Genomic DNA, 27,802 nt, shown 5'->3' on the forward strand with positions numbered 1-27,802 from the left:
CATCTGCAGAACAGGCTCCCCGAAATGTGTGTTGGGGTGAGCAGGAATCAGCCCCTGGGATCTCGGGGCTCCTGGCTGGGCTCCAGCACTGAGAGCCGGAGCAGGCTTCTGGCATTGATGTTGCCCTCGGCTCCTTTTCGGCCAACGCTCCCATTAGCACCCAGCCCGGGTGTGACATCCAGCGGTGTGGACGTGGTGTCACTGCTGGGGCTGTGGGTCCCGGTGTGACGACGACAGGCTGATGTACGGGTTACAAAGCTGCCCCTGGGCTTGCCATGGCGGTGGCTGCTCTTTGGTTTGGCTTTTCTTAGCCGCCCTTGGGGCTGTTAGAAAGCAAACGGGGAGGGAGATGCGCGTGTCCCTCTGCAGGGAGGGCACAAAGCAGGGAGCCCCGGGGACGGCCTTTGCTCGTCACTGCTGAGTAGCCGAGGACATCGGGGCAGCTGATCCGCCTCTCTGCACATCTCCCGTTTGATATTTATAGCACTCGTGTTATCAACTCAAATCAAAATCATGTGATGCTCCACTAACTTGCACTGCAGGACTAATTAATCACCAGGGTTTTTAAGCGAGCGGTCGAAGGGTCCATCCTTCACCTTCATCTCCAAGGGGAAAATGTGAAGGTGCCCAGTGGTTCCCGGTAGCTTAGCACTGGGGAAATCTGGGGGTGCGTTGGGGTGCACCGGAGTGGACCGGCAGCTCCCTGCCTCCAGAGGCTGCGCCTGGCAAATGCAGCCGCTCCTGGTGCGGAGCAGAGCTGGGAAGGCAGGATGGAGAAGATGGAGATGTGCTCTGGGGGGGGCTTTTAATCTGACCCCCCCCAGCGCTGTGCAGCCCTGGGTTGCTGCTGGAGGGGCTCAGCCCCTGTGCCAAGGGCTGCTCCGTCTCCTTCCCCCTGCGCCAGGCGACCTGTTGGGAAAAGCGGGGGCTTGGCCTTCTCCCAGGGGACACCCCGGCGGCTGGGGGGTACGGGGACAGAGGGGCCGTGCTCTGAGCCAGCCCGGGGGGCCCAGGCTGTCCCTGGGCTGGGGGTCCCTGGATGGGGTTGCTGCTCAGTGTCACCCAGCTGGTGGGGCTGGAGGCAAGGGTGGGTGGAGAGTGACACAGGTGGGGACAGTGGGGTGGGTGCGTGGGTGGTACTGGGGTGGCCAGGGGTGGCTGGGGTGTGTGACTGGGGGGGGGGGCAGATGAATGGTACGGGGAGCAGGTGACGGCAAGGGGGACCAGTGAGCGGTACTGGAGGCAACTGGGTGACACCGGGGGTGGCAAGGTGGGTGGCACAGGGGGCACGCGTGTGCCGGAGGGGCGAGGGGAGCAGGTAAGTAGCACCTGAGGGGGGACCTGCTGTGCGGGGGGGGACACCGGGGCAAGGTGATCCCGGGGACAGGGGCAGCGCCTTCCCCCCGTGTCCCCCAGCCCCGCGGCACCCCCGAGCCCAGCCCAGCCCAGCCGAGGCAGGGCGGGGCGGGACGGGGCGGGACGGGCCCGGCCCCGCATTGGCGCAGCCCCGGCGCTAGCGCGGAGGCGGCGCCGGGCGCGGCGCAGAGCGGAGGATGCTGCGGGCGGGGGCCGCCGCCGCCAGCCCCAGCCCCGGTCCCGGTCCCGGCCCCGGCCCCGGGCGGGAGGGCACCCTGCCGCATCCCGCCCGCTGAGCCCCGGCCCGGCCATGGGGGCTCTGACCAGCCGGCAAAACGCAGGGGTGGAGGAAGTGGATATCCCCGCTAATTCCGTCTACAGATACCCCCCGAAATCCGGTGAGCCCCGGGGGGGGTCCCGCGTCCCGGTGCCGCCGCTGGGCGGGGGGGGGCGGGGGGCGAGCTGGGCGGGGATCGGGCACGACCTTGCTCCGGTCGGGGATGCCCCTGCGCACCCCAAAGCAAACCCTGACGGCGCGCAGGTGGGGGGAGCACCCTAAAACATACCGGTCCGGTGCTGGGCACCCTGGCTCCCCGCGGCGCGGCAGGGATGGGGTCACCCCTGGGTCTGCCCGCGGGGTGCCCCCTCTCCGGGTGCCCCTCTGCCAGCCAAACCCGGCTCCCAAACTTGGCTGAGTTGATGCGACTTTAATTATATTATTATTATTATCATTATTATTACTTTGTACCCGTGGTCTGCGGCGCCGGGCTGGGAAGGCTGGAGCTCTTTTTATAGCCGGTCGCTCGGGTGCTGGCTGCTCGGGAAAAGCCTGGGTTTAAATTCCCGGGAGGACGAGGGAGGCTGGGTGGGAGGGATTGGAGGGGATCCCTCCTTCCCAGGGCCCTGCCCCGTAGCAGCACCCCGGCTTCTGCCTTCCCCGGCTCCTCGCCCTGCCTCGGGGCTCGGCGGTGAGGGCTCTCCTGTTCCCGAAGCCGGCCCTGTCTCAAACCTTGTGCGTGACCTTGGAAAATCCGTCCCTCCCCTCCGTGCCTCGGTTTTGCCTGCAAAGGGCCGGGCCGAGCGGGTGTCCGGGGGGGCCATGCGGGGGTCGCGGCGAGGAGAGGTGATGGAGTCCGGTCCTGGGGTGGGTAGCGCTTCAGAGCCGCAAAAATACCGAGATCAGCAGAGGATGCCCGGGAGCACCGTGTGTGTGCGCGGGGATTGCCACAGGATCCTTGCGGCACTGGGTATTATTAATAGGTAACTATTTTGGTAGTTAATAGGATAAGGTAAACGCTTGGATCGTTAGTGCTGTGACAAATTACTCGCTAATTACAAATAAAGACCTCCTTAGGAAGAATTACAGCCAACACAATCCCTATTCTTGTCCTGAAAAGCTGTGCTTGGCTTTTTTTTTTTTTTCTTTAATTTTAATCTAAAATCGGTTGCACAGCTGGCTGGCACATCTGCAGTGGTGGGGGTTAACTGGGGCGCTGCAGAGTGGAGATGGCCGATCCTCGCAGCCTGTCCTCCTGTGGAGCTCCCCCAGCTCCCCCTTCTACGCGGTTTCAAGGCCTTTGTCACCTTGATGACAGTTGAAGCTGGACCACCCCATCCGTGGGTTTGCTCTCTGCAGGGGCCGCGGCTCCGTGCATTAAGGGATTTTGTCTTGGGACTGCTTCTTATTTAGGGGCTTGAAATATCCGCGCAAAAAGGGGTGGTGGGTGCCAGTCCTGTGCCCTGCTCTGGGGGAGCAAGTGCACCCAGCTGAGCACTTCGAAACTCATCTCAGCTGGCAGAAGACACCAGGCTGATGCTTCACCGGCTTTCAGGGAGAACTCGGGGCTTTCAGGTGTGCTCAGCTGGGCTGGTCCCACCGACGGGGCCTGGGCAGAGCTGGGGTGATGGTCCTGGAGCTCAGGGTCCTCAGGGAGAGGGGCAGGAGGTGCCCAGGTGACATGGCCATCTGCACTGGGACGAGGGCAGGCTGGTGACTGTAGGAGATTATGGCTGGTTTGCTTTTAATCTGAGAGGGGATTTGCCTTCAGTGCTGCTGGCAGCCAAGAGGGAGGCAGGGGAGGATGTGCTGGGCAGCGGAGCCAATTCCTTCACAGTGGCAGCACTTCTCCTGCCTCGAATGCCGCCTGGAAACAGCCACCGGCTTTGGAAACGTGGCCCCGGGGTGGGGGTCTCACAGGACCACAGGGCATTTCCCTCTCTCTGCGGATGTGGCTTTGGCTGTTCGGCTGCAGGCTTGCTTGGGCTGGCCAGTGCAGCCCGTGGGAATAGGGCAGCCACATCTTGCCCCAATCAAGCATCTCCCCTTCCCATCCTGGGGGTCCCGTCCCCTCCAGGCAGGATGCAAATGGGATTAGTTAAGCCAGTATTTTGAAGCAAAGGCTGGGATTTACTTCAGTGGCTCTAATCTCGCGTGTGCAAAGGCAATGGGAGGGAGAGCAAGTGGAGGGTGTTTTATGGAGCCTGCCGCCTGGCTAGCGGCATGGCTGTTGTGGCAAATCCCCGGCTTTCAGTCCCTGTTCCTGACTGAGGCCAGCACCGAGCTCCCCCCCCCCCCGCCAGGCACATGGGAGGGGAGACGGTGAGCAGGGCCCTGGCTGGGAACAGGCATGAAGGGGTTAACCAGCCGGTGACACCCCAGTCCTGGGGGAGGCACAACCCCACGGTGGTGGCACTGCCATGACGGGGAGCCGCGCGCCGTGGCTGGGGTTTGGTTTCGCCTCCGGCCGCCACCGGCCGCCACCGGCTCTGGCTGCCCACTTTAGAGCATGGAATTAAATAAGCCGCAGCACGCCAGCTCACCCCAGGGCAGAAGCGCCTTTTAAGCGGCCCGGGCTTCGCCCAGGCGGTGCTGTGGAAACACCCTATGCTGGCACCCACTGCCGTGGGGTGTCCCTGTGCCAGCACCGTGCCACGGCCACCCGGCTGGGATGACCGCAGGCTGCGCAAAACCTGGTGTTTCCCTCGCCGGGAGCGCGCGGATGGGCTGAAAATGAGCTTTTCTATTTTAGCTGCTTTGGGGAGCTGGGCTGTGATCTTACCAAAACACCCAGGCTCTGACGTTTGAGAGCCAGGGGCTGTGTTAGCAGAGCTGAGCCAGACCCCAGCAGGGCGGCGATGGCTTGGGGGACAATGCGTGACGTGTGCCACCGTGTGCTAGAGCCATAGGCACAGCCACAGCACGCACCAGGGTCTGTGCCCACGGGGTCCTCGCCGATCTCAGGGCATCCCACCGGCCCTGAGTAAGGTGGCATCCCTGGTGCTTATGGAGAAAAGGGGTCGATGGCATCATCAGCACCGGCTGGTGCTGGATACTTCCGCGTGACGGTGCCGGCGGGTGTGCGGGACACAGTTTGTTTGCCAGGAACATCAGACAATTTCGATTTATTCCTCCTTTCCAGCAGCCGCTCTGTTCAGCCCTTCCCGCATGCTCACCAGGCCTCTGAAGTTTAGGTTCTTATTAAAGCCCGGCTTTTCCTCGGCGATGTGGCTGTCCTTGACTGGCTTTCCTTCCCCGGGGGCAGGCGTTGGTTAAGGATTTATAATTAGCCGATAATAAGGTGGCTGTGGCTGGAAAGGTGCTTCCATCCTCTGTCACCCAGCCGTGCCCGCAGGGCCACCAGCACCCGGCGGGGCTCCTGCCAAAGCCCTGGGCTTTCCCATGCCGGTGCTTCCCTGGCAGAGCTCGCACGACTAACGGCAAGATTTTTGGAGGACCTTCCCTGGGAGGGAGCACAGGGCCAAGTGCTGTCCGCTGCAGAGTGGGAGCTGAAGCCCCTGGGCTGTGCATGGGGTGCGCTGGGAACTTGTAGCACCCAAGGGTGCTCCCAACCCCCAGCAAGGAGAGTGGGTGACAGCAGCGTGGTCCTCGCCTCCTCTGCCCATCCTATAGGAGCCTCCAGCACCCACCAAACCACAGCTGGGGCCATCGCAGAGAACCTGTGCTCCATTTTCCAGCTTTCCCCCAGTGCTGGGGAAGCTTTTCTGCAGGTTCAAGTATGATTTTTTTTTTCCATCTCCTGCTCTTGCCCCAAGTTGGTGCCAGGAAAAGCTCCATATGACCCCATTCTCCCCCAGCTGTGCCAATGCAGGCAGCTCCGAAGGCACTTTGCTCTTGGGTTTTTTTTCACGTGGCCACGTCCTTCCCCAGGGAGCTGCCTATAAATTATGTACGTGGAAAATGGGACCAGAAAGCAGCAGGCATCAATAATTGATGGTCGACGTTTCCTAACGGGCACGCTGCATCCGGGCATCCCTGTGCCACAGGGCCTTCGGGTGAAGCTGTGCAGTCCTGCTCGTCCTGCCCCGGCGTTAGATCCCTTCTCCTCCTCCCTTTTGGGCTTTGGGCTCTCTTTTGTTTTTAAATGCAATATTAAGGCCTGATCCAGCCCTGGACGGTCACTGCATCTGCTGGAAGCCAACTGCAACCTCTTACTTGAGTCCCCACAAACAGAGCTGCTGCTCAGGCTTGAGCTCCTTTGACCTGTGGACCCCAAGGGTTTTGTTTCAGGGTGTCCCCAGAGAGGCTGTGAATGGCTCTGTGCTGTTGGGTTTGGGGTTTTTGCAAGCCGGACCCTGTCCCCGTGGCCAGCGGGACACAGGATGCTGTGTCCGTCCTCCATCCATTGCCTCTCCTGACTCCTGGTGCTTCTGCTCGCCCCTCATCACCCCTGTTTGCCTCCCCCTTTCCCTTCCTTCTCCCACCTCTAAGGAGAAGTCCTGACCCTCGTGCCCCGGTGTTTTCCCCAGGCAGCCGCAGCCCAGATCTTGCGGACAAGGCACAGGTACCTGTCTGTCCTCCTGGCCAGACCGGGAGGACAATCTCTCTTGTAGTTAGAAGTGCTCCCAGCTCAGGGGACGGGACACGCCAGTGTTTTGGCTCTGTGCTTTACCCTGCAAGGGAAGAAGGGACACCAGTCATTGCCCGGCGTTCGTCAGGGCAATGTGGAGCACTTTGCAGGGGGATTGCTGACCTCCTGGTGGGTCTATAGCCCCCCCAAATCCTCCCTCCTGCAAGCGAGCCCTTCTAGGGAAGGCTGCAGGCCGAGAACTGACAGAACTCAGCTCACTTGTGCTTTCTCCACCTTCCCGGCAGCGGCCTCAGCAGGTGCCTGGCTGCAGACAGGCTGCCTCGAATGGTACGCGAGGTCTGCGACGCTGGACTTTGGGCAGGAGGAACTCGGCCTGTTTCAAGGTCTGCGTGCCTGGCCCGTGCTGCCCCTTCCCGGCAGCGTCCACGGGGGTGTGGGAGCCAGCCCGGCTCCCCTGGGGCTCCCAGGCTGTGGGAGGTGTGGTGCTCTGGCAGGACAGGCTGCAACCGCTGCCGCTCCTGCCTCCTCGGGAAGTTAGCTGGTGTTTATGCAAAGGATTAACGCCGCTCTCCTGCTCTGCCGCCCCGGGAGCCATCTCCCCTTCCTGCTCGCAGACCAGGATTTGGCCGCCCCTGCCAGCATGGGGACGGTTGAAGGTCAGGGTGACCTTGGATGGCTCAGGTGGGGCTGGGGCTCACAGGGATTTCCCGGGCAGGGAAAGGGGAGCAGGCCCCGCGCCTGGGGAGGGAGGCAGCCGAAGGCCCGGGGTGTGCATCTGCTCCCGTTAAATCCCGCTGGATGGAGCAGCCCCTGAGCCAGGCTGGACCCCGGCACCAGCCCCTCCCCATCCCGGCTCGCTCTACCCGGGCTTCGGCCATCGCGGCGGCCGGGCAGGGACAGGATTGCTGGCAGCGGGGGGGATGCAGGCAGGGAGAGGGGAGGGCAAGACAGGCAGGCAGAAGGCAGCCAGGAAGGATCGCTTCTTGGCCAGCTCCCGCTTTGCCTCTGCCTGCTTGGAGGCTGGCAGCGTGCGAGCTCAACCCGAAAGGCTCCCCAGCGAGATGACCTTGGGGATGAAGCCACCTCTGAGCCATCGATTCAGTGGCTTCGTGCCACTCCATCGCCTGGTTGAAGCCCCATCCTCCCCCTCCACTCAGGCGGTCTCTGTGTTTTCTTTCCAGGGAGCTACTTTGCCAACCACTTCATCATGGGCGGCGAGAAGTTCGACTCCACGCACCCCGAGGGTTACCTCTTCGGCGAGAACAGCGACCTCAACTTCCTGGGGAATCGGCCCGTGGTGGTGGGCACTGAGGGGCGCGGGGCTGGGGGGGGGACACGGGGCCCAGGCGTGCCCCTTCCTAAAATGGTGGTGACTCTGTGTCTTGGGGGTGCATGGTATGAGGCTGCTGGCCGTCACACCCCGAAGGCAGAGCCGCCCAAGCACATCTAGCCCGAGCGGATTCTCTGATGTCTAATCTAAGGGTTGGCTGCTTGCTGCAGCCTGTTCTCCATCAGGGACTAACCTGGGTCTCCTCTCAGCCTGTCTGCCCGTGTCCACGTGCTCCCCAGCAATGTAATGTTATTGCTATATCTTTCGCCTCACTGCCAAACTTGAGTTGCGATGGGTGAATAGGTTTGCAAGTGGTTGGGAACAGACCGGGCAGCTGCGTGACCTCTGCCTTTGGGTGCCGCTCCGTGCAGCACCCGTGTTGCGAGTCATCGACGGGCACGTATTTTCCAACCCTTGAGGGCTGCTTGCACGCAGAACCCCGCTGGCTTAAAAACATCAGCTGGTGAGGAAGGTGGTGAGGGGTGATGGGCTGATTTAGCCCAACTCCTTCTTTCTCGCTCCTGCTCCGGGAGTTGCTTTTCCTCTTGCCTTTCCCAGCCCAGCTGGGAGCCATCTCCCAGCCCAGAAGGCTCGGGGTGAGAGATACGCTGGGAGCAGTGCTAGCATGGTGCTGGGTAGAGTAGCTTGGACAGTACAGTAGCAGGCAAAAGTATTCCCCAAGCTCGAGCAAAAAAGGAAAATTAAAAAAAAAAAACAAAACGGGGGGGGGGGGGGTGTTGGTGGGGGCTGTGGGCAGCACTGATGGGTTGCGTGGTGCTGGGTGCTGCCAGCTCCGGCTGGTCCCAGGGCACGGGGAGACCCGGCTGCAGGGAAGGCCCCCAGACCCCACAGCCCTGGAGATGTTTTTTCTCCTTGCTGCCTTTTGAAAAGGAGGAAATGAGAGTGGGGCCGTCCCCACGGAGGGTTTCAGCCGTGGGGGTAATGTCCCCCGCTCCTGTGGGTGCACCTCAGCTGGGTGGCTCGCCAGCATCGGCCGGAGCAGTGGGGGGGTCAGGTATCAAAAAAAATTCCAGGTGAGGAATTAAAAGGCACCAGAGTTTTTCTATTGAGTCGAGATAAGCTTGCCTGGTGCCAATGGCCCTACCCTCGAATGCTGCCTGCTCTGTGCTGGGGCTGGGGAGGCTGCTGCCATCCCAGTTTGTGTTTCCTCCTTGAAATCGGCTTCAGCAGCGTTTTGGCAGCATCGTACGGCCCTTCAGTGGGGAAGCGCCTGGCCCCGGGCTGTGCCAGAGCGGGGATCCCAGTAGAGCCGAGGGCAGGAGCACCCCCCAAAACCCGTGAGCATTGGGTGGGCAAAGCCAGTGCCTTTCTCTCCATCCTCTGCACTTCCCCAGAAAATGAAAAGTCAGCACTCGGGTCCTCTCTCCAGCAGCGAGTGCTGAGAAATCCTCTTGATTACAGTAAAAGCCTCTAAACGGCCCAGCGAGCAGTTCCTGAGTCAGACGCCCCGACAGCAGAAGCAGCGGGGAAGGTAAAGGAACAGCTTGGAAACAGCAGAAAGAATTAATATAGCATTGCAAACTAAATTGCATTGCTCCGGCTTAATTACTGATGGCCCTGGGCTGCAGAGCTGTGACCAAGGTTTCATCTCCCTAGGGACTGGGGGGCATTTTGGGGCTGGGCTTTTGGGGCAGGCCAGTTTGGGGACTTGGGGGGGGGTCAGGGAGGACCCGTGCTTTTTCTGGCCTGAGCCTGTGTCCAGGTATCATTTGGGCATCTCTGATGCTGCCTCCAAGACCTGTCCTGATGCTTCTTGGCTGCAATGCTTTTGCATTCTGGCCTGCTGTGAGAGCCCTGGCTGGGCTGGAAACATCGGAGATGGACAGTGCTTTTTCGTGGGGGATTTATTTTGGGTTCCTTGGGTGTCGAGGGTCAGGAAGTCTTGGAAAAAATTGTGTCCCAAGTCCTCTCTGAGCTGAGCACCTTGGCCGAGCTATTAACAGCGCTGCTGCCACGAGGACGTGCAGAGTGCCCAGAGGCTGTGCCGACTCTCCCCTCCACGGATATGGGATAATCTGGATTTTCCAGCTCTGGACCGGTTCCCAAGGGACTGGGAAGGGCGTTGCAGGTTTAAGTTGCTGCCACCATGCTGGGAGACCTCTGCAGGGGCCGAGGAGCGGAGAAGCTTGGGGCACCTGGAGAGCACGGGGCGTTCCAGGGAAGCTGGGAAGTGTTGAAATGTGCTGCTGGGTTTCCCTGCCCACGCAAACCAGCCTGGGTCTGCTTGTAGAAAAACCCCAAGAAAGATTTTTGAGGGTTTTTTTTCCCTTTAACAGAAGCCGGCCTGGACCAAATGTTGCTATAGATGCATGAACAGCATTTTTAAATGGGTAACAGTTGCAGTGAGGTTTTTTTCTGTTGTTTTTCAGTTTGATTTAAATTGAAGAGATGCAAAAAGTCCTTTAAACAGCCCCTTTCTGATGTGCAAATCGGGCTTGCAAAACTTCATTCAAAAAAACCCCTAACCCCCCCAAAAAAGAGCCCACACGTGGGTGTGAAAGAGCCCAACGGCGAAGCAGTTTCTGCAGCAAGAAATTTGCCTGCAGCAGTTCCCCATCCTTCCCAGCCCAACGGCCCCTGCGGGGCTGTGTCTGGGGCACCCGGCTGCCTGCTTCCTCCTCCATCGCCCACCCCTGGGTGCTGTGGCGGGAGGGGGCTTGCACCCATGGGTGCTCTCCCTGCCAAGGCAAGCTCTGCCACTTACTGCAGGCTGGTTTGGGTACCACTCAGCTGGGCAAGGCGCAAATGAGCAAGATTGGATTGCTTCGTTAATTTGAATAGCAGAGGATGTATCGAGGCATGGCATGGCATGTCGCAACATGGCTTGGCTCCAGCTCGGAGGCCTTTTCTCACTTGCTCCCTTCCAGCTGCAACGGATGATTCTGCAGGTGCCCGTTTAGTGCTCCTGACTCATTAAAAAGCTCATTAACACCAGATTAATGACTCAGCTGCCCTTTTCCCCTCCCGGAGGGGAGGAAGAGGGTAGCAATTCCAAGGTGCCATGGTGTCCTGGTTTCGGCTGGGATAGAGTTAATTTTCTTCCTAGTAGCTGGTACAGTGCTGTGTTCTGGATTTTAGGATGAGAATAATGTTGATAACACACTGATGTTTTGGCTGTTGCTAAGTGGTGTTTACACTGGTCAAGGACTTTTCAGCTTCCCCTGCTCTGCCGGGTGCACAAGGAGCTGGGAGGGGGCACAGCCGGGACAGCTGACCCCCACTGGCCAAAGGGCTATTCCATCCCAGATGGTGTCACGCCCAGTATATAAACTGGGATTCATCTTCAAAGCACCCCATGGGTCCAGCCCAGGCTTTAACTTGCCTTTCAATGCCACTTGTGGGACCGGAGCTATGGGATGGTGGGACACAGTGGGTGATGCCCAGCTGGTGGAGGAGGGATGGGGCAGGCCTCTGCCCGTGCTGCCTGGTCCTGTGAACTGCCTCTCCCATCCCATCCTCCTGAGCCCTGCGTGGGTCCCCAGCCAGGGCAGTTGTGCAGCCCCATCCATCCTGCTCTGCCAGGCTTCGGGGACAGGGAAGGTGACGGTGGCTTTCCCATGCAAGGGTGCCAGGGACGTGGGAAATGTGCACCTGGCTCCCTGCAGGGCATCCCCAAGTGCGATCTGCAATCGATCTCGTCCCCTCAGTACTGGGGTGCAGCGGGAGCCTCGTTGTCCCTGAGCCCCCCTCTGGGCTGGGGGCAGCGTGGGGGGACGAAGGGACCCAGGCAGCCTGGCTTGGTTACTTATTCCCTCTCCCAAGGCAGCAATTGAGCCCTTTGGCTCTTGTGAGCATCTGCCATCAACGATGGCACCTGACACCCTCCTGGCTCTGGCTGTCCCCTGGCATGCGGTGACAGCTCGCCAAGGAGCTGGGCGTTAATCCTGGCGTAAGCCTCTGTCTCTCCAACGTGTGTTTGTGTTGTCCCCTTGGGGGGGCTGATCCCTTCCTGGGGCTCAACCTACCTGGGAGATGGAGGGGGGGAGATGGGTCCTGCATCCCTTCCTTGGTGCCCTCGGTCTCCCTTGGGTGGCTGCAATGCAAAGGAGAGGGTGTCCCCCGGCTGCCATTGTGTCCCCTCTTCCCAGCAAGCCCTGTAGCCCCTGTACGGGTGGACAGGAAGGACAAGGTTCACCTTGGAGGACGGCACAACACCTCTCCCTCGTAGCACTGCTGCCTGCCTGGCCGCCCCGTTGGCTCCCTGCTCCGGGCATGGGGCTGGCAGAGAACCCACCACCAAATCCCATCCATCCTCGGGAGAAAACAGGGACGCTTGTGTCTGTTCCTTGGCTGGCAGGCAGGGAGGGAGCTTCAGCCTCCCCCTGCCCAGCCTCATCCAGCAGCTTCATGCTGAAAATACATCAGCAGCCGCCTGCCTGCCCTGTGCCCCGCGTCCCCCTCGCCCTCCAGCCAAAGAGACAAGGAACAGCCCCTCTCTGCATGGCCCCCCCGCCCCCCGTGAAACTGTCCCCTGCAAGGGGTTTTGGGCTTGCTCTTTGCAGGGGGGATGTCCCTGTTGTCACGCTGCCTGGCACCCAAGTGCCAGCAGGAGCTGCGGGTGCTCAGCACCCATCAGGATGCGCAGGCCACCCCGGGTCCCTGCATGCAGGGTGTTGGGTCGGGGCTGGACCACTGGAGGGTCTGGGGACAAGGTCCGCAGCCGCTGTAACCCCGCCACGTGCGTCTGCCTTCACCGATGTCTCTCTCATCCTAGTTCCCTTACGCTGCTCCACCTCCTCAGGAACCCGTGAAGACCCTCAGGAGCTTAATCAACATCCGCAAGGACACCCTGCGCCTCGTCAAGTGAGTCCTGCGGCGGGGAAGACGGGGTCGGGCACCCCATGGCCATGAGCCACGAGTAGGGAAGGGTCCAGCTGGACGCTCCCAGGGGATGCTGAGCACAGGGATGCTCTCATCTCAGCACGGGCAGATAGAGGGGACAAGCCATTGCTGTCCAAACGTGCCCCTTCCCCTCCCGGCACGGGTGAGCTTCCCGCATGCAGGCACTGGCTGCACTGGCTGCGCTGGCTCCACCACGGGATTAAAGGAGCTTAGCGCTGCCTTTGAAGTGCTTTGCTTTTTCTTCCTCCCCCACCTTGCAAAGGCTTTGTTGGAGGGAGGCTGGGGATTGCAGCCGGGCTGGGAGATTCGGGATTACAGCTGAAATCTGCCTGCAGCGCTCCCCAGTCTGCAGGCTTGGCCCTGGGCATGCCGGGCCCTCCTGGCGTGCCTCAGTTTCCCCTGATGGAGGGGACAGCCCTTTTTGGGGCCATCGGTGCTGAGGGGAACCTCGCACCGTGGGAGCCGTCTCTGCCAGGGGGACAGTCCTGGGGCACCCCGAGCCCTCCCTGAGGGGTGCCCATCTCCCGGACCCTCTGTGCTCACCAGGTGCTCAGAGGAGGTGAAGACCCCGGGGGAAGAAGTCAGCAAAGCCAAGGTGCACTACAACGTGGAGTTCACCTTCGACACAGACGCCCGCGTGGCCATAACCATCTACTACCAGGCGAGCGAGGAGTTTCACAATGGGGTGGTGAGGTGAGGAGCCCCAGCCTGGCGCGCGTGTGTGTCCCCTCCAGCCTGGCCTGTGTCCCCCTGGCCAGGGTGTGGGGCTCTGCTGATGGAGATGGAGCCTCTCCTCCCTGGAACGTCTCCCCTCCTCGGGGCAGGAGGCAGCTGCCGGCGGTGCTGAGGCTGGAGGGGGGTTCCTTGCCTCCCTCGGGTGCCACCGCCAGGTCCCTGCCAGCCCCCGCCACCTCCTTCCCCATCCCACCCCGCTCCCTCTTGTTACCTCCAGGTCAGAGCTGAGACCAGGAGAAATCATTGCCCCTCCCGGTCCCTACCGGCTTGGCTTGTCCCTGTCCCTTCCTGTCCCATGTTGGCTGCCCTGAGGTTATTTTAGCCCTGTGAATTATTTTAGTTCTTCTTAGGACTTCTTCCCTCAGCCCTAAGAGGCATCCAGCAGGGGAGAGGAGGAGTGATCCCCCCTCTCCCCCATCTGCCCGGCATCCTCGTGAGCCGGGGGACCGGGACGAGCGTGGGGACGCCCGCGGTGCCCCTGACTCTGTCCTCTCTCCGTGGGCCAGCTACATCCCCAGGGACAACAGCCTGCAGTCGGAGACGGTGCACTACAAGCGGGGGGTGTGCCAGCAGTTCTGCCTGCCCTCCCACACTGTTGACCCCTCCGAGTGGAGCGAGGAGGAGGTGCGTCCCGCTGGACCGCGGTATCGACTGCGGGGTCGGGTACGCTTACGGATGCGGGATGAAGCCTCCATCGCTGCTCCATCTCACCAAGCCTCTCCTCCTGTCTCTCTCCAGCTGGGCTTCGACCTGGACCGGGAGGTCTACCCCATGGTGGTGCACGCGGTGGTGGATGAAGGAGAGGGTGAGGAGGGGGTTCCTTGCTGGGTTGGGCTTGCCCAGCTGGGCAGAGCCTCCTGCTTCTCCTTGCTGCCGCCACGGCCCCGTGTGTCCCCTGAGCCCTGCCCATCCCTTTGTGTCTTGCAGAGCACACCGGGCACTGCCATGTGCTGCTGGCCACCTTTGAGAAGGTACGTGCCAAGCTGGGGCCATCCTACCCCCCTACTACCCCCTCGCCCAATGGGTGCGAGAGCCTGGAAAAACCCCGCAGGGCTTGGGATGGTGCTGCTGGGCTGGGGCTGTTTTGGGGCTGGTCCTGAAATTATGGCAATATCCCCCAAATCCTTGAGTTTAAGCACCCGCTTTTGAGGTATTTGGTGTCAACTCCATCTTCCTTGCTCCAACAAGCCTCCAGCCTTGCGATGTGTGTGACATCCCACCCCTGCCTGGTACCAGGGTGTCGGGGGAAAAAACAGAATTGCTGCAAAATGGGCTGGTTGGGAGCGAGGTGGGAGCAGTGACAGCCACAGGGCGGGTGGGTGCTTGAGCATGGCGGTCCCTGGGGTGCTCAGCCCCGGTGCCCACCCGTGTGCTCTCCTCCCTCCAGCACAGCGATGGGACCTTCTGCGTGAAGCCCCTCAAGCAGAAGCAAGTGGTGAGTGTCTGGGTGTCCCCGCGGGCGGTGGCAGCTACCGCCCTGCGCACCCCTGGGGAAAGCGGCAAGGGGCTTTCGGGGAGCAGCAAACCCCTGTGTGGGCAGCAGCCGGCCCCTGCCCTGCTCCTGCCTCCCAGGGAGCTTGGCGACCACCGGCAATTTCAAGTGCATCGATGCAAAGAGCAACCACGGACGTTGGGGTGAGGAGGGCTGGCCCGAGGAGGGGGCCGGGAGCCACGGTGGCTGGAGGGGGTCGTGTCTCCGCTCCTCACCCCTTCCCCGCGGGGTTGCAGGTGGATGGTGTGAGCTACCTCCTGCAGGAGATCTACGGCATCGAGAACAAGTACAACACGCAGGACTCCAAGGTACGCGCCTCCATCCCCCAGCCTGCATCCCGTGGGTCTTCCCTCGTCCCCCTTCCCCTTCCTTTCCCCCAGTACAGGTCCAGCAGCTAAAACACACACGGGGCAAGAGTTTGCAGCACATGGAGCTGCCCGGGGCGGTACAGGTGTTTTGCGTTGGCATCGAAGCTGCCAGAGGCAGAAAGCTGAAGGATTGAGCCTTTTTCCCCCATCCTTTGTGGTCCCTTGGGAGCGTGGTGGCTGGATCTTCCTGGCTTAGGAGGGCACCATGGGGCTCGAAGCGTGGGACATGCCTCCCCCTCTGCCATATATATATATATATATATATATGTAAAGTTGGGGTGAAGGATGCATCCCTCTGTGGGGTGCCTGATGGCTCCAGCCCCATCTCCCAGCCTCCGGGAGGGGATGGTTAAGGTCCCAGGGTTGTATTTCAAGAGCAGGCAGCCCAGGACACAGGCAGGACCCCGCAGCAAGCTCTCAGGGCACCCAGCCGGTCTTTTAGGGCACCCACCCTCGTGCCATGCGGGCTGGGGACCCCGAGGCCGAGCAGCTCCTGTCTCTCCCGTGGGGCAGGTGGCCGAGGACGAGGTGAGCGATAACAGCGCCGAGTGCGTCGTCTGCCTGTCGGACGTCCGTGACACCCTCATCCTGCCCTGCCGCCACCTCTGCCTCTGCAACACCTGCGCCGACACCCTGCGCTACCAGGCCAACAACTGCCCCATCTGCAGGCTGCGTAAGTGCCGGGGGAGCTGGCGTCTCTGGGGGGGTGGCTGGCATCTCAGAGGGGAGGGCTGGCATCTCGGGGGGGGGGGGGGGCTAGAATCCCTTGGAGGGGACTGGCATCTCCCACCCTCGGGTTTTGGGGTCCCTTCAGCCCCGCATGCAGTGATGCCATGTGGGGATGCCCCTCCTGGGAAATGAGGTGGCATTTTGGGGGGGGGGGGTCTCCTTTCGGCACCTGGTTTTCACCCCACCCTTCGTCCCCACTGCTGCAGCTTTCCGAGCCTTGCTTCAAATCCGAGCCATGAGGAAAAAGCTGGGTCCCATCTCGCCCACCAGCTTCAACCCCATCATCGCCTCGCAGACCTCCGACTCCGAGGAGCACTCGGTCAGTGCCTGGCCGAGCCCGGCCCACCCGGTGCTGCGGCCAGGGAGGTTTGGGGATGCACATGCTTCCCGAGGCCAGGGTTTATTTATTTAATGCAAATTGATCTTGCAAAAAATGCAAGGTTGATATTGAAAAAAAAAGGCTTTTGGTTGGGTGGAAAGACCACGGATTTGGGGCTTTCATTTTTGCAGGGAGTTTGTCTGTTCTCTGGGTTTTGGCTTCTCCCCAGGGCATCTCGATCCCACTGGGAGCGGGGTGGGGGGCAGCAAAGTGGCCCGGGGGGGACCTTCACCCCATGTCCCCTCTCTCCCCAGTCCTCGGAGAACATCCCCCCAGGCTACGAGGTGGTGTCGCTGCTGGAGGCCCTCAACGGGCCGCTGACGCCCTCGCCGGCCACCCTGCCCCTGCGCGCGCTGGGGGACCCTCCGGGCGCGGGGACCCTGCCCTCCTATGGCAGCGACGGCCCCCTGCCCCCCCTGCGGGCCCTCTCGCCCCTCGAGCGCCGTCCCGACTGCGGCCCCGCGGGGCTCAAGCTGAAGAAGAGCCTCTCCAAGTGAGTACCGGGGTGGGCGCGGGGGTCTGGCAGGGTTCGGGGGGGTCTGGGGGCTGCGGGCGGGGGTGAAACCCTCTGCTTTGCCCCCCCTGCGCAGGTCCGTCTCGCAGAACTCCTCCATCCTGCCCGAAGAGGAGGATGAGAAGTCGTGCACGGAGTCGGAGCTGAGGGTCTCCAGGAGGAGATCCCCTGCCCGGCGCGAGGAGGTGAGCACCCTCCAAAACATGCTGGTGACCAGCCGAGGCACCGGGGGGGTGGCAGGTTTGGGGGCGGTTTGGGACCAGAGGGTCTGGCTGGGGTTTGCCCCTCCTGGCTCTTCCTCCATCCATAAGGATGACCAGAGGAGACGGATCCATCCCTGCCAAATATCCGCAATCTATCCTCCCCACGTGCTCGTCCTCCAGGAATGCGGTGCGACGCCAGAGAGCGAAAACCTCACCCTGTCGTCATCGGGAGCCATCGACCAGTCCTCGTGCACCGGGACCCCCCTCTCCTCCACCATCTCGTCCCCAGAAGGTACGGCACAGCAGGGCTCGCAGGTGCTGGCAAAGCAGGAGAGCGGCATCGTGGTCTTGGGTCTGTCCCACTGGAGGACGCAAAAGGGGTTTGCATGGCCCCTTCCTACCCTGCCATGGACATTGCATGAAGCCCCAGGGTGTCACCTCTGCTTCGTCACCCATAAACCTGGAAACGGGGGAGATGGGGGGCACCAATCGCCCCTGCTTCATCAGCTCACAGACCCGGAGATGAGGGGCTGCGAGCCCCGGGGACCCACGGCTGGCAGCTTTCCACCCATCACACCTCCATGGCATGCAGTGGGTCCTTGCTCCGTGCCTTGCTCCTCCTCGTTCGCCCTGTTTTCAATTAGCCGGTGCTGTGCCACAACTCACGCTGGTGCGCTGCGGGGGTCCGGCAGCCCTGCTCAGCCCCCCCTCTCCCCCAGAGCCCGTCAGCAGCAGCCTGGCTCAGTCCGTCATGTCCATGGCCTCCTCCCAGAGCCAGCACTCCCAGCTCAGCACTGACACAGTGTCCTCCATGTCCGGCTCCTACATCGCTCCCGGCACAGAGGAGGAGGAGGAGGAGGGGGACATGCTCCCCTCACCCGCGGCCGCCAGCGCCACGGCCTCTGATGGAGAGGTAGGTGCTGGGGGGGTTTGTGGATGGCACCCATCATCCCCAGGTTCAAGAGCTTCCCCGTGGGATGGAACTTCTCCTCCAAGCCCACCAGCACCAGACTCTTTTTTTTTTTTTTTTCTTTCCCTTCCGTCTTTCCCACCTTCTTCCCACAGTCAACGCCTGTGGAGTCCCCAGATATAAACTTCGTCAGCATCTCAGCTGAGGAGCGCGATGCCGAGGTAACCGTAACCGCCCCACGCGGGGCTGGGAGCCGCGGTGCCACCCGGCACGGCGGGGGGAACTTGGCTGTGCCTGGGTGCCCGCGGAGGGGGAAGCTGGGCGGCCGGCACCACGTCCCCCTGGGGCTGGGATAGGGAAAGGGCTGCCCTGGGGACGGATGGGGTGGTGGGACTGTCCCCCATCCGGGCTCATCTTCCTGGCCCATGGACAGCCCCCAGGGCCAGGGATGTTCCCCCAAAGGGAGTTGGGGACAGCCCCCAGCACGGTGCCGGGACACCGCGGGGCTGCTAACGCTCGCTGCCTCTCGCCTGTGCCGCAGGGCAACGATGTGCTGGAGGACGAGGACGCCTCTCCCACGCAGGAAGACGGTAAAAGGCCCCGGGTCGTTGTTGTCCCCCTGCTTTCGGTTCGGTGTCACCGGTGGGCAGCCGAGCGAGTGGCAGACGCTGTGCCGTCTCCAGCTCCCCTGCCTGCTGGCTGCCATCGGGGAGAGCCCTGGGTGCCTCCGAGGGCACGGGGCTGGGAAAGCATCCGTCACAGCAGGGCCACGCACGGGTGGGTTGAACACCAGTGGGTCGGGGGAAGCCAGCTGGCCACGGGGACCCCGGCGAGCACGGTGCGGGACACGGAGCAGGCGACGTCTGGCGCGCAGGATCCGAGAGCATTTCCAATGGGCCAAGTGGGAAAGAGGTTTCTCCGTGTTTTTCCCCTCGCCAAGAAGGTCTTTCCTCGCATCTCTGAAAGTCTCCCCCTTAGGGACCCCTGTCTGGGCTGGTTCCTGTAGGAAGGGGTTGCAAAACTGTTCCCTCTGGGACGCTTTCCTAATTTTTTTTGGCCTGTCCTCAGTGTGCTTTTGCAAGCCAACACATGCACATTGAGGGCTCCTCTCGCCTCCTCTCATGAACTTAAATAGCCAAGGAAAGATGTGGTCACCCCCGTGCCATTGGCCACCAGCCGCTTTGGATTTCTTTTGGGCGATAGGGAGGTCCCCAGTGTGCCCCCTCCCATGTTTGCAAGTCTCTGGTTAGCAAAAATATACCAAAACTGTTCCCCCATCCAACCTGGACACTCAGCCAAGCTGGAAAGCAGGAACACCCATCCCCAAAACGTGGCCTCTGTCCTGGGGGGAGGCTCTGGCTGATGGGGAGACTCAAATATGACAATTGGGGAGCACCTGGTGGCTGCGGTGGACATCCATGGGCATCCCAACAACTCTGGGAGCAGGACGGTCTTTCTCCTTAGGACACGGTCCCGCGCTCGTTCTCAGTGGGGCTACTGACTTGTTTGGGAACATCCCTCCTGAGGTTTAGTTGCCTGCATCTGATGGATGCAGGTAACAGCCTGGGGGCTGATCTCTCGTACAGGTGATGCAAAGAAGCAGAGTTATCTTCCTCAGCCCCAAAAGCCTCCATCCCCCCTGCGAAGCTTGGCTGCGGCTTCTTTTGCCCCACGCATCCAGTTGCTGCCTCCTCCCGGCATCCCCGCGGCTCTCGCGCACGTGCTGATGGTGCCGGAGAGGCTCCGGCAGGAGGTGACGGGTGCCACCGCAGCCCAGCTCTACCGACCGGGGACCGCTCAGCCGTGCCGGGGGGAAGGTTTGGTTGAACCCTGGGCAGGCGGTGGGGAAGCAGGTTCACGCGTGCCGGTGCCCGTTGCCGCATCGTCGCTGTTTCGCTGCCCTCCGATGTGGCCGGTGCAAGGAAAGGAGCAGCTCGGACTGCGCCCAAGCATTATTGTCCGCTCTTCACCCACTCCCATCTAGATGCATCATTTTTACCTATTTTTTTTGAAAGAGGGTGGGGAGGGGAGAGGAAAAGACCCAGGAATCCCACACCCCACCGCTAAAAAGGCAACGGCAAGCCCCAGCGCCGAGCCGCGGCGTTAACTGCCTTAACTCCCTTCCAGGCCCGAGGACAGGCGCTTTCCTCGGTCTGAGGTGTGACAATAACAATGACTTGGGCATCGCACACGTGAAAGCGCTGGACAATAAACTGTGCTCTGAGGCCTGCTTACCTGGTGAGTGGCCGTCTGCTGAACATGAACTTGGGGTGGGGGGGACAGTTCCACTCTTCCCTGCATCACCCCAGCCCTTCGCATCCATCCCTCCTCTCCCAGCACCATCACCATCATCCCCAACCCCATCCCCACCACCACCATCCCCACCAGGTTGTCCTCACTGCACCCCACCACCCGTCCCACCACGGGGCTGAGCACCAGGCACGTCACCACCCAGCAGCCGTAGGTCAGGGTGACCTGTTCCCACTGGCATGTCCCCGGGGGGGTCACAGACTTGCTTTGCTGGGAGATTTTGTCCCTTGGCCAGGGGGCTGCTGGCACCCTGCGAGACACCAGCCCTCCCCATGAAGGCGGTTGTGTGGCGTGATGGTAGCCTGGTCCAGACTTGTGGTGGGCACAGCAGTATTTTGGGTCGGGACGTGAGCTGCAGCCAGTCCAGCCTTGCTGCAAGGGCTGCCTGCCTCCCCCTCCTCTTCCTCCAGGGCCGGGGAGATGGGGCACGTCAGGTCTATCTGTCCTTTTGCAGAGCCCCAAAGTTCATCCCTCTTTCCCATTTCTTCACGCTTTGTCTCCCACCCTCCTTCCACCTTTCTCCTGTTTCCTCTCACCCTCTCTCCATCCTTTTTTCTCTTCTTCCTCCCTCCCAGGCTCCTCCGTCTGTGTGAAAGTTCATGTTCGCTCTGTGCCAACACGGTTTTCTCAACCCACGCTTGTGTCCCCTCCCTGCCCAGAGTTGCCCAAAGGTGACAAATGTATTGGTGAGCCCCGGTCCCCGTGCGGGCCAAGGGGGCAGCGGGCTGGGGACCCTGCCCAGCACCCCAGGCTCCTTTCCATCAGCCCGGGGAGGTGGGGAAACAGGAGGGGGAAAAAGCCAAGACGAAGCCCTCTGAGGGTCCAGGTCTGCGTCAATACATTTGTGGACAAGCTGAAAGCAACTCTACCCCTGCCTTGCCCCTTCGGCTAAATTTGTGGCAGGTCCCAGACCTGCAGTGGGTGCTGGAGAGCCAAGAGGGTGGGTGAAACCAGCCCAGCCCCCCCCCCCCGGGAGGGGAAAGTCATTTCTTTCCCCCCTTGTCCTCCAGGAAAGCTTCCTCTCCTGCTGCCTTGCCTGATCCTGGCGGTTTCTGCACTGGAGAAACTTGGCTGAGGCTCTTGGGGAGGAACAGGCGCCTGCCACAAATGCCCCGTGTCCCCTCCATCACCCTCTGGCAGCAACTGGCTGAGCCCCGCCGGCCCGGGGGGGCTGGGGAGGGGGCTGGGGGTGTCCCAGCAGCCCCCCTGCCTTTGCTGGGGGTCCTGGCAAAGCATCCCCCAGCCGTGGCACCGGCCAAAGCCATCCCTGCCCGCGTCCCCCTTGGTTGTGCCGGGGGGAGGATGAGGAAGGGGGGGGCTTTGCAGCCCAAACGGCCCCAGCATGGGGCCACATTCTTGCTCTGCTGCAAGAACTGTGATGGCTTCATCCCCTTCCTGGGCTGGGGTGCAGAATCTGGCTCCTGGGCCGAGCCCAGCCAAGGATGCACTGTCCATCCTTTGGCCACCACGTCTGTCCGTGCATCCGGCGGCTGCACTGCTTGGAGCCCTTGGCAGGGAGCCACGCTGCCGCCCGCATGAGAGGGGCAATCCGGCCTCGGCATTTGCTGGGAAAAGTGGGGGGCTGCCGCTCGCGCCGGGGACGGGGGCAGAGGAGGTGCAGAGCGGGGGCTTCGGGGCTGCCTGTGGTCCCCTGGTGACGGCAGAGGGGCTGGAGGGAATAACTCCAGGGATGCTGAGCTCTGCCCTAAAAGGGTGGAGGAGGATTGCCCTGGCGTGCCCCGGGGTGCTGGGAAGAGCTCGGGGGGGCCAGGGAGCCTGGGCGGTGAAGGGGAGCAGCCACCTGCGGGGCTGTAACAGCCGGCTGGGCATTGCCTGGTTGCAGGCGGTGTTTTGCAACGTTGGTTTTGTTCGTTAGACTCGGGGCAGCTCCTTCCTTCCTTGGCCCTGTCTGCTCCCCGTCAGCAGCCACCCGCTATCGGGACTTGGCTGCTTTACAACGGAGACGATTTGAGGCACGATTTAATGCTGGTGGGGCTGGATTGCAATCACAGGGCTGGTTTGCATGCACTGGAAAAGTCCTTTTTGGCAGAGGTTTCTTGCAGGTTTGGATGTAATCGCATCCACGGGGCCGGCAAGAACAGGGCGGATTTTGGGGTGGAACTTTGGGGCCAGGTGCTGTTTTCTTGAATGTTTAAAAGAAAATCACCTTGACAAGAGATGATGATATTATTATTATTATTATTATTATTATTATTATTATTATTATTACTATTATTATTATTATTATTATTATTATTCCTCCCCTAATTTCTCTCGTGGGGAGGTTTTGCTGTGATCAGACCCGTGGGTTGGTTTTTTGCCCTCTCTGTAATGGATGAAGGTGCAGGACGTGGTTCCTCAAAGTGGAAAAGTTTGCTCATCCCCAGCACTGTTGTGAAATCTCTGCAGATTTCAGGCTGGTGGGAAAAGGCTTTGGGAGGAGTCGAAAGGCAACATCCCAGGGATTTTAGGACGCAAGGTTTAAACGATACCCGCAGACGTGTCCTCAAGTGGATCCCTCAGAGCCCCGGGGTGTGCAGCAGGTTGCGGGGGCTGTCCCCGGGGCTCAGAGCATCCTCTGGCCGTGGCTGCAGCTGCAGCCTCTCTCGGGGACAGGGCGGCGCAAGCAGCGTTGGAAAGAGAACTTGGGGGAAGGTGTTTGCTGAAAAGGCTGGCAGCAAGGTGGGAAGGGTTGGGGAGCTGCTGTGTTGGAGGCGGCAGAAGACCTGAAATCCCCCGAGGGCTTTTGCTGGTTTAAACCCGCGGATGATCTGAGCTGTAAGCGATATCGCGGCGGGCCGGGTGAGCCGGTTGGGTTTCGCCACGATGCTCTTTGGGAGCCGGTCTGCGCAGGGCAGGTCTGACAGCTGCTAACGGCGGGGGGGAGCCCCCTCCTGCAGCCCAAGCAGAGAAGAGGTGGGTGGGCACGGGGCCAGGTCCCCGCTGTGGGGCCAGACTGTGTCCTGCTGCCTCCAGCCCCGCTCCTCGGTAGCCTCCCAAGGGTGCACTGAGCTGAGCTGGGTCTCTGCACCGGGGCACTGCAGTGACTTATGCAATATCAAGCTCTTAATGGGATTTCAGTGTGCGTGTGTATAGGTGTGCATGTATGTGTGGTCCTGTTTAATTATCCACTCCCTCCGGGATCTGCAGACTTAACGTGCCTCGCTCTCCAGCCTGAGCTCACCATGAAAAGCCAGTCGAAATGGCAGCTGTCACCTCCCATAAATCAGCAGGCAGCGGGTTTTTGTTGGTCCCTCTCTGTGAAAGCCTCAGCGCTTGTCCTTGGCCTTGGGGTGCCCTTGCACGGCTCCCCCGGCTTGGAGCTGCCCCCACCCCTGGGCACAGGGCTTAACCTTGCTGGTGGGAGCAGCCGCCCTGCTTTAGGGGTGCACCCCCTTCCTAAGGGCACCACGTAGCCTCTGATAATTTGGGTGGCGGGACGCAAGCCACAGGCAGGCAGGTCCCGAGCTCTGCCCGTCACCCCGCCCCAGCTGGAGGGTGCTGTCTGAACCGGGAGCCCGCAGCCGGAGAGGAGGCACGCGGGGACCCGGCTCCCCCCGCGCTGCAAGCATGCCCACCCCTTGGTTCTCCTTGGCACGAAACCCCAAGGGGCACCGCGCATGACGGCCCACTCGCACCGTGCCTGGCGGCTCCCCGGCCTCGTCCCAGACCCGTCTGCAGGCGGTGAGCCCCCCGGCCCCCCGCGGTCGCCTCGTTTGCTCGCGTGCATGCCCCCGCACCGCCTCCGCTCCCGCCTTCACCATGTGCCTTCTGGTCTCTCCTGCCACGCAGCTGCTGTGCCGGACTCCTGCCCCATTAACATTGAGGAATAGGTATGAGACCCCCAGAGCCTGCGCCTGCCTCGCGCCCCATCACCGGGGGGGGTTGGTGCTGGGTTGGTGCCCAGCACTGCTGGCCCTCGCCCCGGCATTGCTGTCACTCCCCTCGCTGTCCTGGCCAGGGTGACGTCCCTTAGTGCCTAACCTGCGGCCCGCACAGGGGGTCTGCATGTGCCCTCTCGCTGGGAGTGGGGGGGCAGAGGCATCCCCCTGCCATTTGGGTCATTAAAACCCGGCCACGGTGTGCGGTGCTTCCCATTTGCCCCTTGGCATTCCTGAGAAATCGGGGGTTTAAGGGGCTCCCCTGGCCTGGAGAGGTAAGTGCGGGCACTCGCCAGCCCTCGCTGCAGCCAAAACCCAAAGGGGGGCTGGGGAGGTGGGTGTTATGTGGGGAGACTAAATTGCATCCCCCATGGAAAGGTGAACCGAGCACACCGGTGGGCTTTGGGAGCCCCTAACCCCCCATTTTCTCCCCCCAGGCCCAGAGGCAGCCAACAACAACGTGCGGCTGCAGCAGGCGCCCTGGCCCCGCCACCCCCCCAGCACCCGAGACCTGGAGCAGGCAGCGGCTGCCCTGCCCGTGTGAGGGCTCAGCTTCGGTGGGGGCATGCACCCCCCTGCCCACCCAGAGGGACCCTGGTGTCTGGGTGCCGTGGGCGTCGTCACCTCCACCCCTCAGCTGTAACGGGACTGATTTTCGAAAGAAAAGACGGTAACCTTGACTTTTCCTCCCTGGCCCCCCTGTGCAGAGGGGGGCCGAGAGCCACGTCACTTCGGAGCGCCCCATCAGCACCTTCCCATCCTCCAGCCCCGACGGGGACGGGCTGAGGTCCCCTCCCGACCCCGGCCATCTCACAGCCCCAGGCTCCTCTCCTCCAGCATGCGGAGCAGATGGGATGGGGTCACCCCACAGAGGGGGCCCTGGGACGTGGCCAGAGGGGGACGATGGGAGGAGGGTGCCCAGGGGTGCGGGTTAAGGACGAGTGTTGGCATTGGCATCTTCGGTGCATGAGCCGGTGACCTTCATGGGAGGCCGGCCCCCCTCAAGTTTGCTGGCCCGTGCCCCTGCCATGCCATGGGATGTCCCCCTGCCATGCCATGGGATGTCCCCATTAATGCACTAGCGGTGATGGTGCCCCCCTAGCTCCCCCTCCCTCCGCTCTCCTCCTGGGCAGCGCGTGGGCTCTTGGGCTGGGCCCGTGAGGTGGCTTTTCCCCAGAGGATGGAGCAGGGTGGCAGGGGTGGGCAGGGGACCTGGTGCCCCTCCCGTCACCAGCCCCCGGGGCATCGCTAATTTAACCTCACTGTCTTCCGCCCCGCTGTGAGCTCGGGGCTCGGGGCTGTGCCCTCTCTCTGGAACAAGTGCCAAAAGTGTCACCCCCCATCCCGCCCGTCCTGCCCTCTCCATCGCACACTGTAGCAGGGGGTGGATGAGGGTGCGGGAGTTGCCCCCCACCCCTCCGTCCCCACCTCTCCATCCCCATCCCTCTGGCCAGCGCTGGGCTGACAGCATAAGCGGATTTTGCTCCAGGGGACAGGCACACAGGGATACCAATGGGGTAGGGACGCAGCCACAGACCTCGGGAACTGATGGGACAGTTGGCAGAGGCCAGGCTCCACCCCGGAGAGCATGAGGGACAGTCGGAAGCCACTTTGAGGAGCATCAGACCAAGCATCCCAATCTAGCCAGCTCTGGAGCTGTTTGGGCCAGCCTGGGGCGGGAGGCTGAGCCCCGCTTTTCCCCACCTGGTTTTGTCACGCAGATGTGATAGCAAAGGCCACCTCCTCTTTGCAGGAGGAAACTGTGTTTCAGAGCTACCTTAGGACAGAGATGCTCATCCAGTGAAAGCAACGTCCTGCAGTGGCTGCAGGCTGCATGCGGGGAGCAGGTCCCCACGGTGGAGCACAGGCTATGCTGATGGCTGCGGCTCCTAAAGGGGGATAAAGCCCTTTTGGGGGCTGGGGGGGTGTTTTCTCTGCCTGGCTCACAGCTATGGCTCAGTGTGGGTCCTGCCAGAGGTGGGGTTGGCGTCGGCCACCCTGCTGCTCCCTCCTACGGACTGGCACCCCGCCATGTCTCCTGTAAGCTCAACAGCTCCCACATTCCTCCCTGGGAACCTAGGGCCGGGTGCTTGATGGAGGGTGACATCTCCAAACCACCGTCCCGTGGGATGGGAGCTGCTAACCCTATGGGATATATGGGACATGGGGTATGGGAGCTGCTGGAGCGGTAGGGACGAGCCTTGCGCCCTGTTTGGGGACGTGCTGCGTCCCCCCGTGGGGATGCGCTGCCCAGTGCCGTGGTGGGGCAACCCGCAGGTTTGGGTGTCCCGGCCCTGAGGAGCCAGCAGCACCACACCGGGCACAGGGAGAGCTTTGGGGGTTCACCATCATGCTGAGCTGAGAAAATCAGGGGGGGCTGCAGGAGGCCAGCTGTTCCCTAACCCTCCAGCATGGGCAGGGGAGGGAACATCTGTCTGATGCTCCAGGGGTGGCTCGTCTACCAAAGCCCAACCTTCCTCGCGGTTTCAAAGGGGACAACGAGAGCTCTCCAGGCCTGGCCGGGCACTACGGCATAGGGCTGCGACAGTGCTTGTGGCTGCCAGCAGGTCAGGGCAGAACAGGCAGGTCCTTGCTCAGGAGGGTCCTGGGAGGTGACTGGGAGGGTTTTCCGGCTGCTCCAAGCTGTGTGTTCCCAAGGCTGTAGGAGCAGCCAAGGAAGCTCACGGGGTGGCTGCAGACCGAGGTGGCTGCGTGTGGACGCCTGCCGCTCGCTCAGAGGGACCGCGGCTGCCGGTGAGCACCCGGTGATGGAGAGGAGCCGGGAGGAGACTGTGGCCATGCAGCGTCCTGCAAGCAAACAAATGAGCATCTTCCGCCGTGGCACAGGAGAGACAGGATTTGGGCATGGGTGACACCAAGCGCTGTTCTCGGCCATCCAGAAGGGACAAGGGGCAGGCAGGAGCTGCCAGTGCCGGCAGCATGGGGTGAAAGGCAACAGCCCCTTGTCTCATGGGGGAGCCCCTTGTTCCAGTGATCCACCCGTCAGGGATTTAAGGAAGGAAACCAGATTGCTGCTTATGACTTTGCTTTGAGCATGTTTTGGGTTTTAAGAGTATGTTTAATAAAGGGTATCTTATGTCAACAAAGTTTCCAGAGTCGTTTCGTGGTTACAAGGTGAGAGCAGTCGGGGTCTTGGGGGCTTGGTGGATGGAAACCCTTTTTGGCTGGGAGCGTCCCCCCACCCATCACCCAGGCGCCTCCCCAAAACCAGCCCAGCTACTTCCAATCTCCTAAAACACTTCCCAAGGTCCCTTCCAACCTGCATTACCCAACCATCCTAAATCCTGCCTCCTCTGAGCCCTGCTGGGATAGAGAAGGAGCAAATGCAAACAAAACCTCTGCAGGAAGAGTCTGGCCTGGGGTAGCGGCATCTTCCTGGTGTGGGGTGTGGGTGGCCGGGCAAATGGCACAGGTCCTGTGGCCCCTGGCACTGCTGAGATGGATGAGGACACCCAGAGGGGACTTTTCCTGGAGGAGAAGAGGAGCAATAAGGAGCTGGGTGCTCGTGCAGGAGAAATCCTTCCAGTGCTGGGGAAGAAAACTCATGCTGGGAGCTGATGCCTTGAAGGTGAGGAGGGCTGCAAGGTGGGGTTAAAATTTGGTTTTAATGGAGGAGGCTGATGCATGGTGGGGGACAGCACCTTGTGGCTGTGGATGGAGGGCTTGCGGATGGCCAGATCTTGCGAAGGGGGAGGATGGGGATGGGAGAATTGAGGCCTGAAGTGCTTTGCCCCAGGCTGCTCAGGAAAGCCCAGGGCTGCATGGGAGACCAGCCCTCGAGCTCTTGCTGCCTTCGGGTGCAGGGGCAGGTCCTGCTCCCAAGGGAGCTGACTTGTTAGAAGTAGCAGAAAACTGAGGTTTGGGGTTGTTTTCTGGGTATCG

At 61.7% G+C, this 27,802-nt stretch overlaps 1 protein-coding gene and 1 long non-coding RNA gene across 3 annotated transcripts in view; one reads left to right on the forward strand and one right to left on the reverse strand.

The window, feature by feature from the left end:
* Nucleotides 1-27,802, reverse strand: part of LOC142417916 (uncharacterized) — a 480,711-nt gene that overhangs the window by 242,200 nt on the left and 210,709 nt on the right. The gene's annotated exons all lie outside the window — the stretch shown is intronic.
* On the forward strand, nt 1,513-26,981 carry RNF157 (ring finger protein 157). 2 transcript variants are annotated; one of them, XM_075518957.1, is made up of 20 exons: nt 1,513-1,754; nt 7,367-7,485; nt 12,251-12,339; nt 12,925-13,071; nt 13,620-13,737; nt 13,852-13,918; nt 14,041-14,084; nt 14,501-14,548; nt 14,842-14,913; nt 15,487-15,646; nt 15,909-16,021; nt 16,336-16,574; nt 16,672-16,780; nt 16,979-17,090; nt 17,518-17,711; nt 17,864-17,929; nt 18,250-18,298; nt 19,836-19,946; nt 23,811-23,851; nt 24,337-26,981. In XM_075518957.1, exons 1-19 carry the CDS (start codon nt 1,667-1,669, stop codon nt 23,849-23,851), a joined length of 1,986 nt encoding a protein of 661 aa, XP_075375072.1. In that variant the 5' UTR covers nt 1,513-1,666; the 3' UTR covers nt 24,337-26,981. The 2 variants fall into 2 exon arrangements, with proteins under 2 accessions (XP_075375072.1, XP_075375070.1); XM_075518955.1 differs by lacking the exon at nt 23,811-23,851 and having other exon boundaries at nt 1,532-1,754.

The sequence above is a fragment of the Mycteria americana genome, chromosome 16 (assembly GCF_035582795.1).
Source record: "Mycteria americana isolate JAX WOST 10 ecotype Jacksonville Zoo and Gardens chromosome 16, USCA_MyAme_1.0, whole genome shotgun sequence".
Lineage (NCBI taxonomy): Eukaryota > Metazoa > Chordata > Aves > Ciconiiformes > Ciconiidae > Mycteria > Mycteria americana.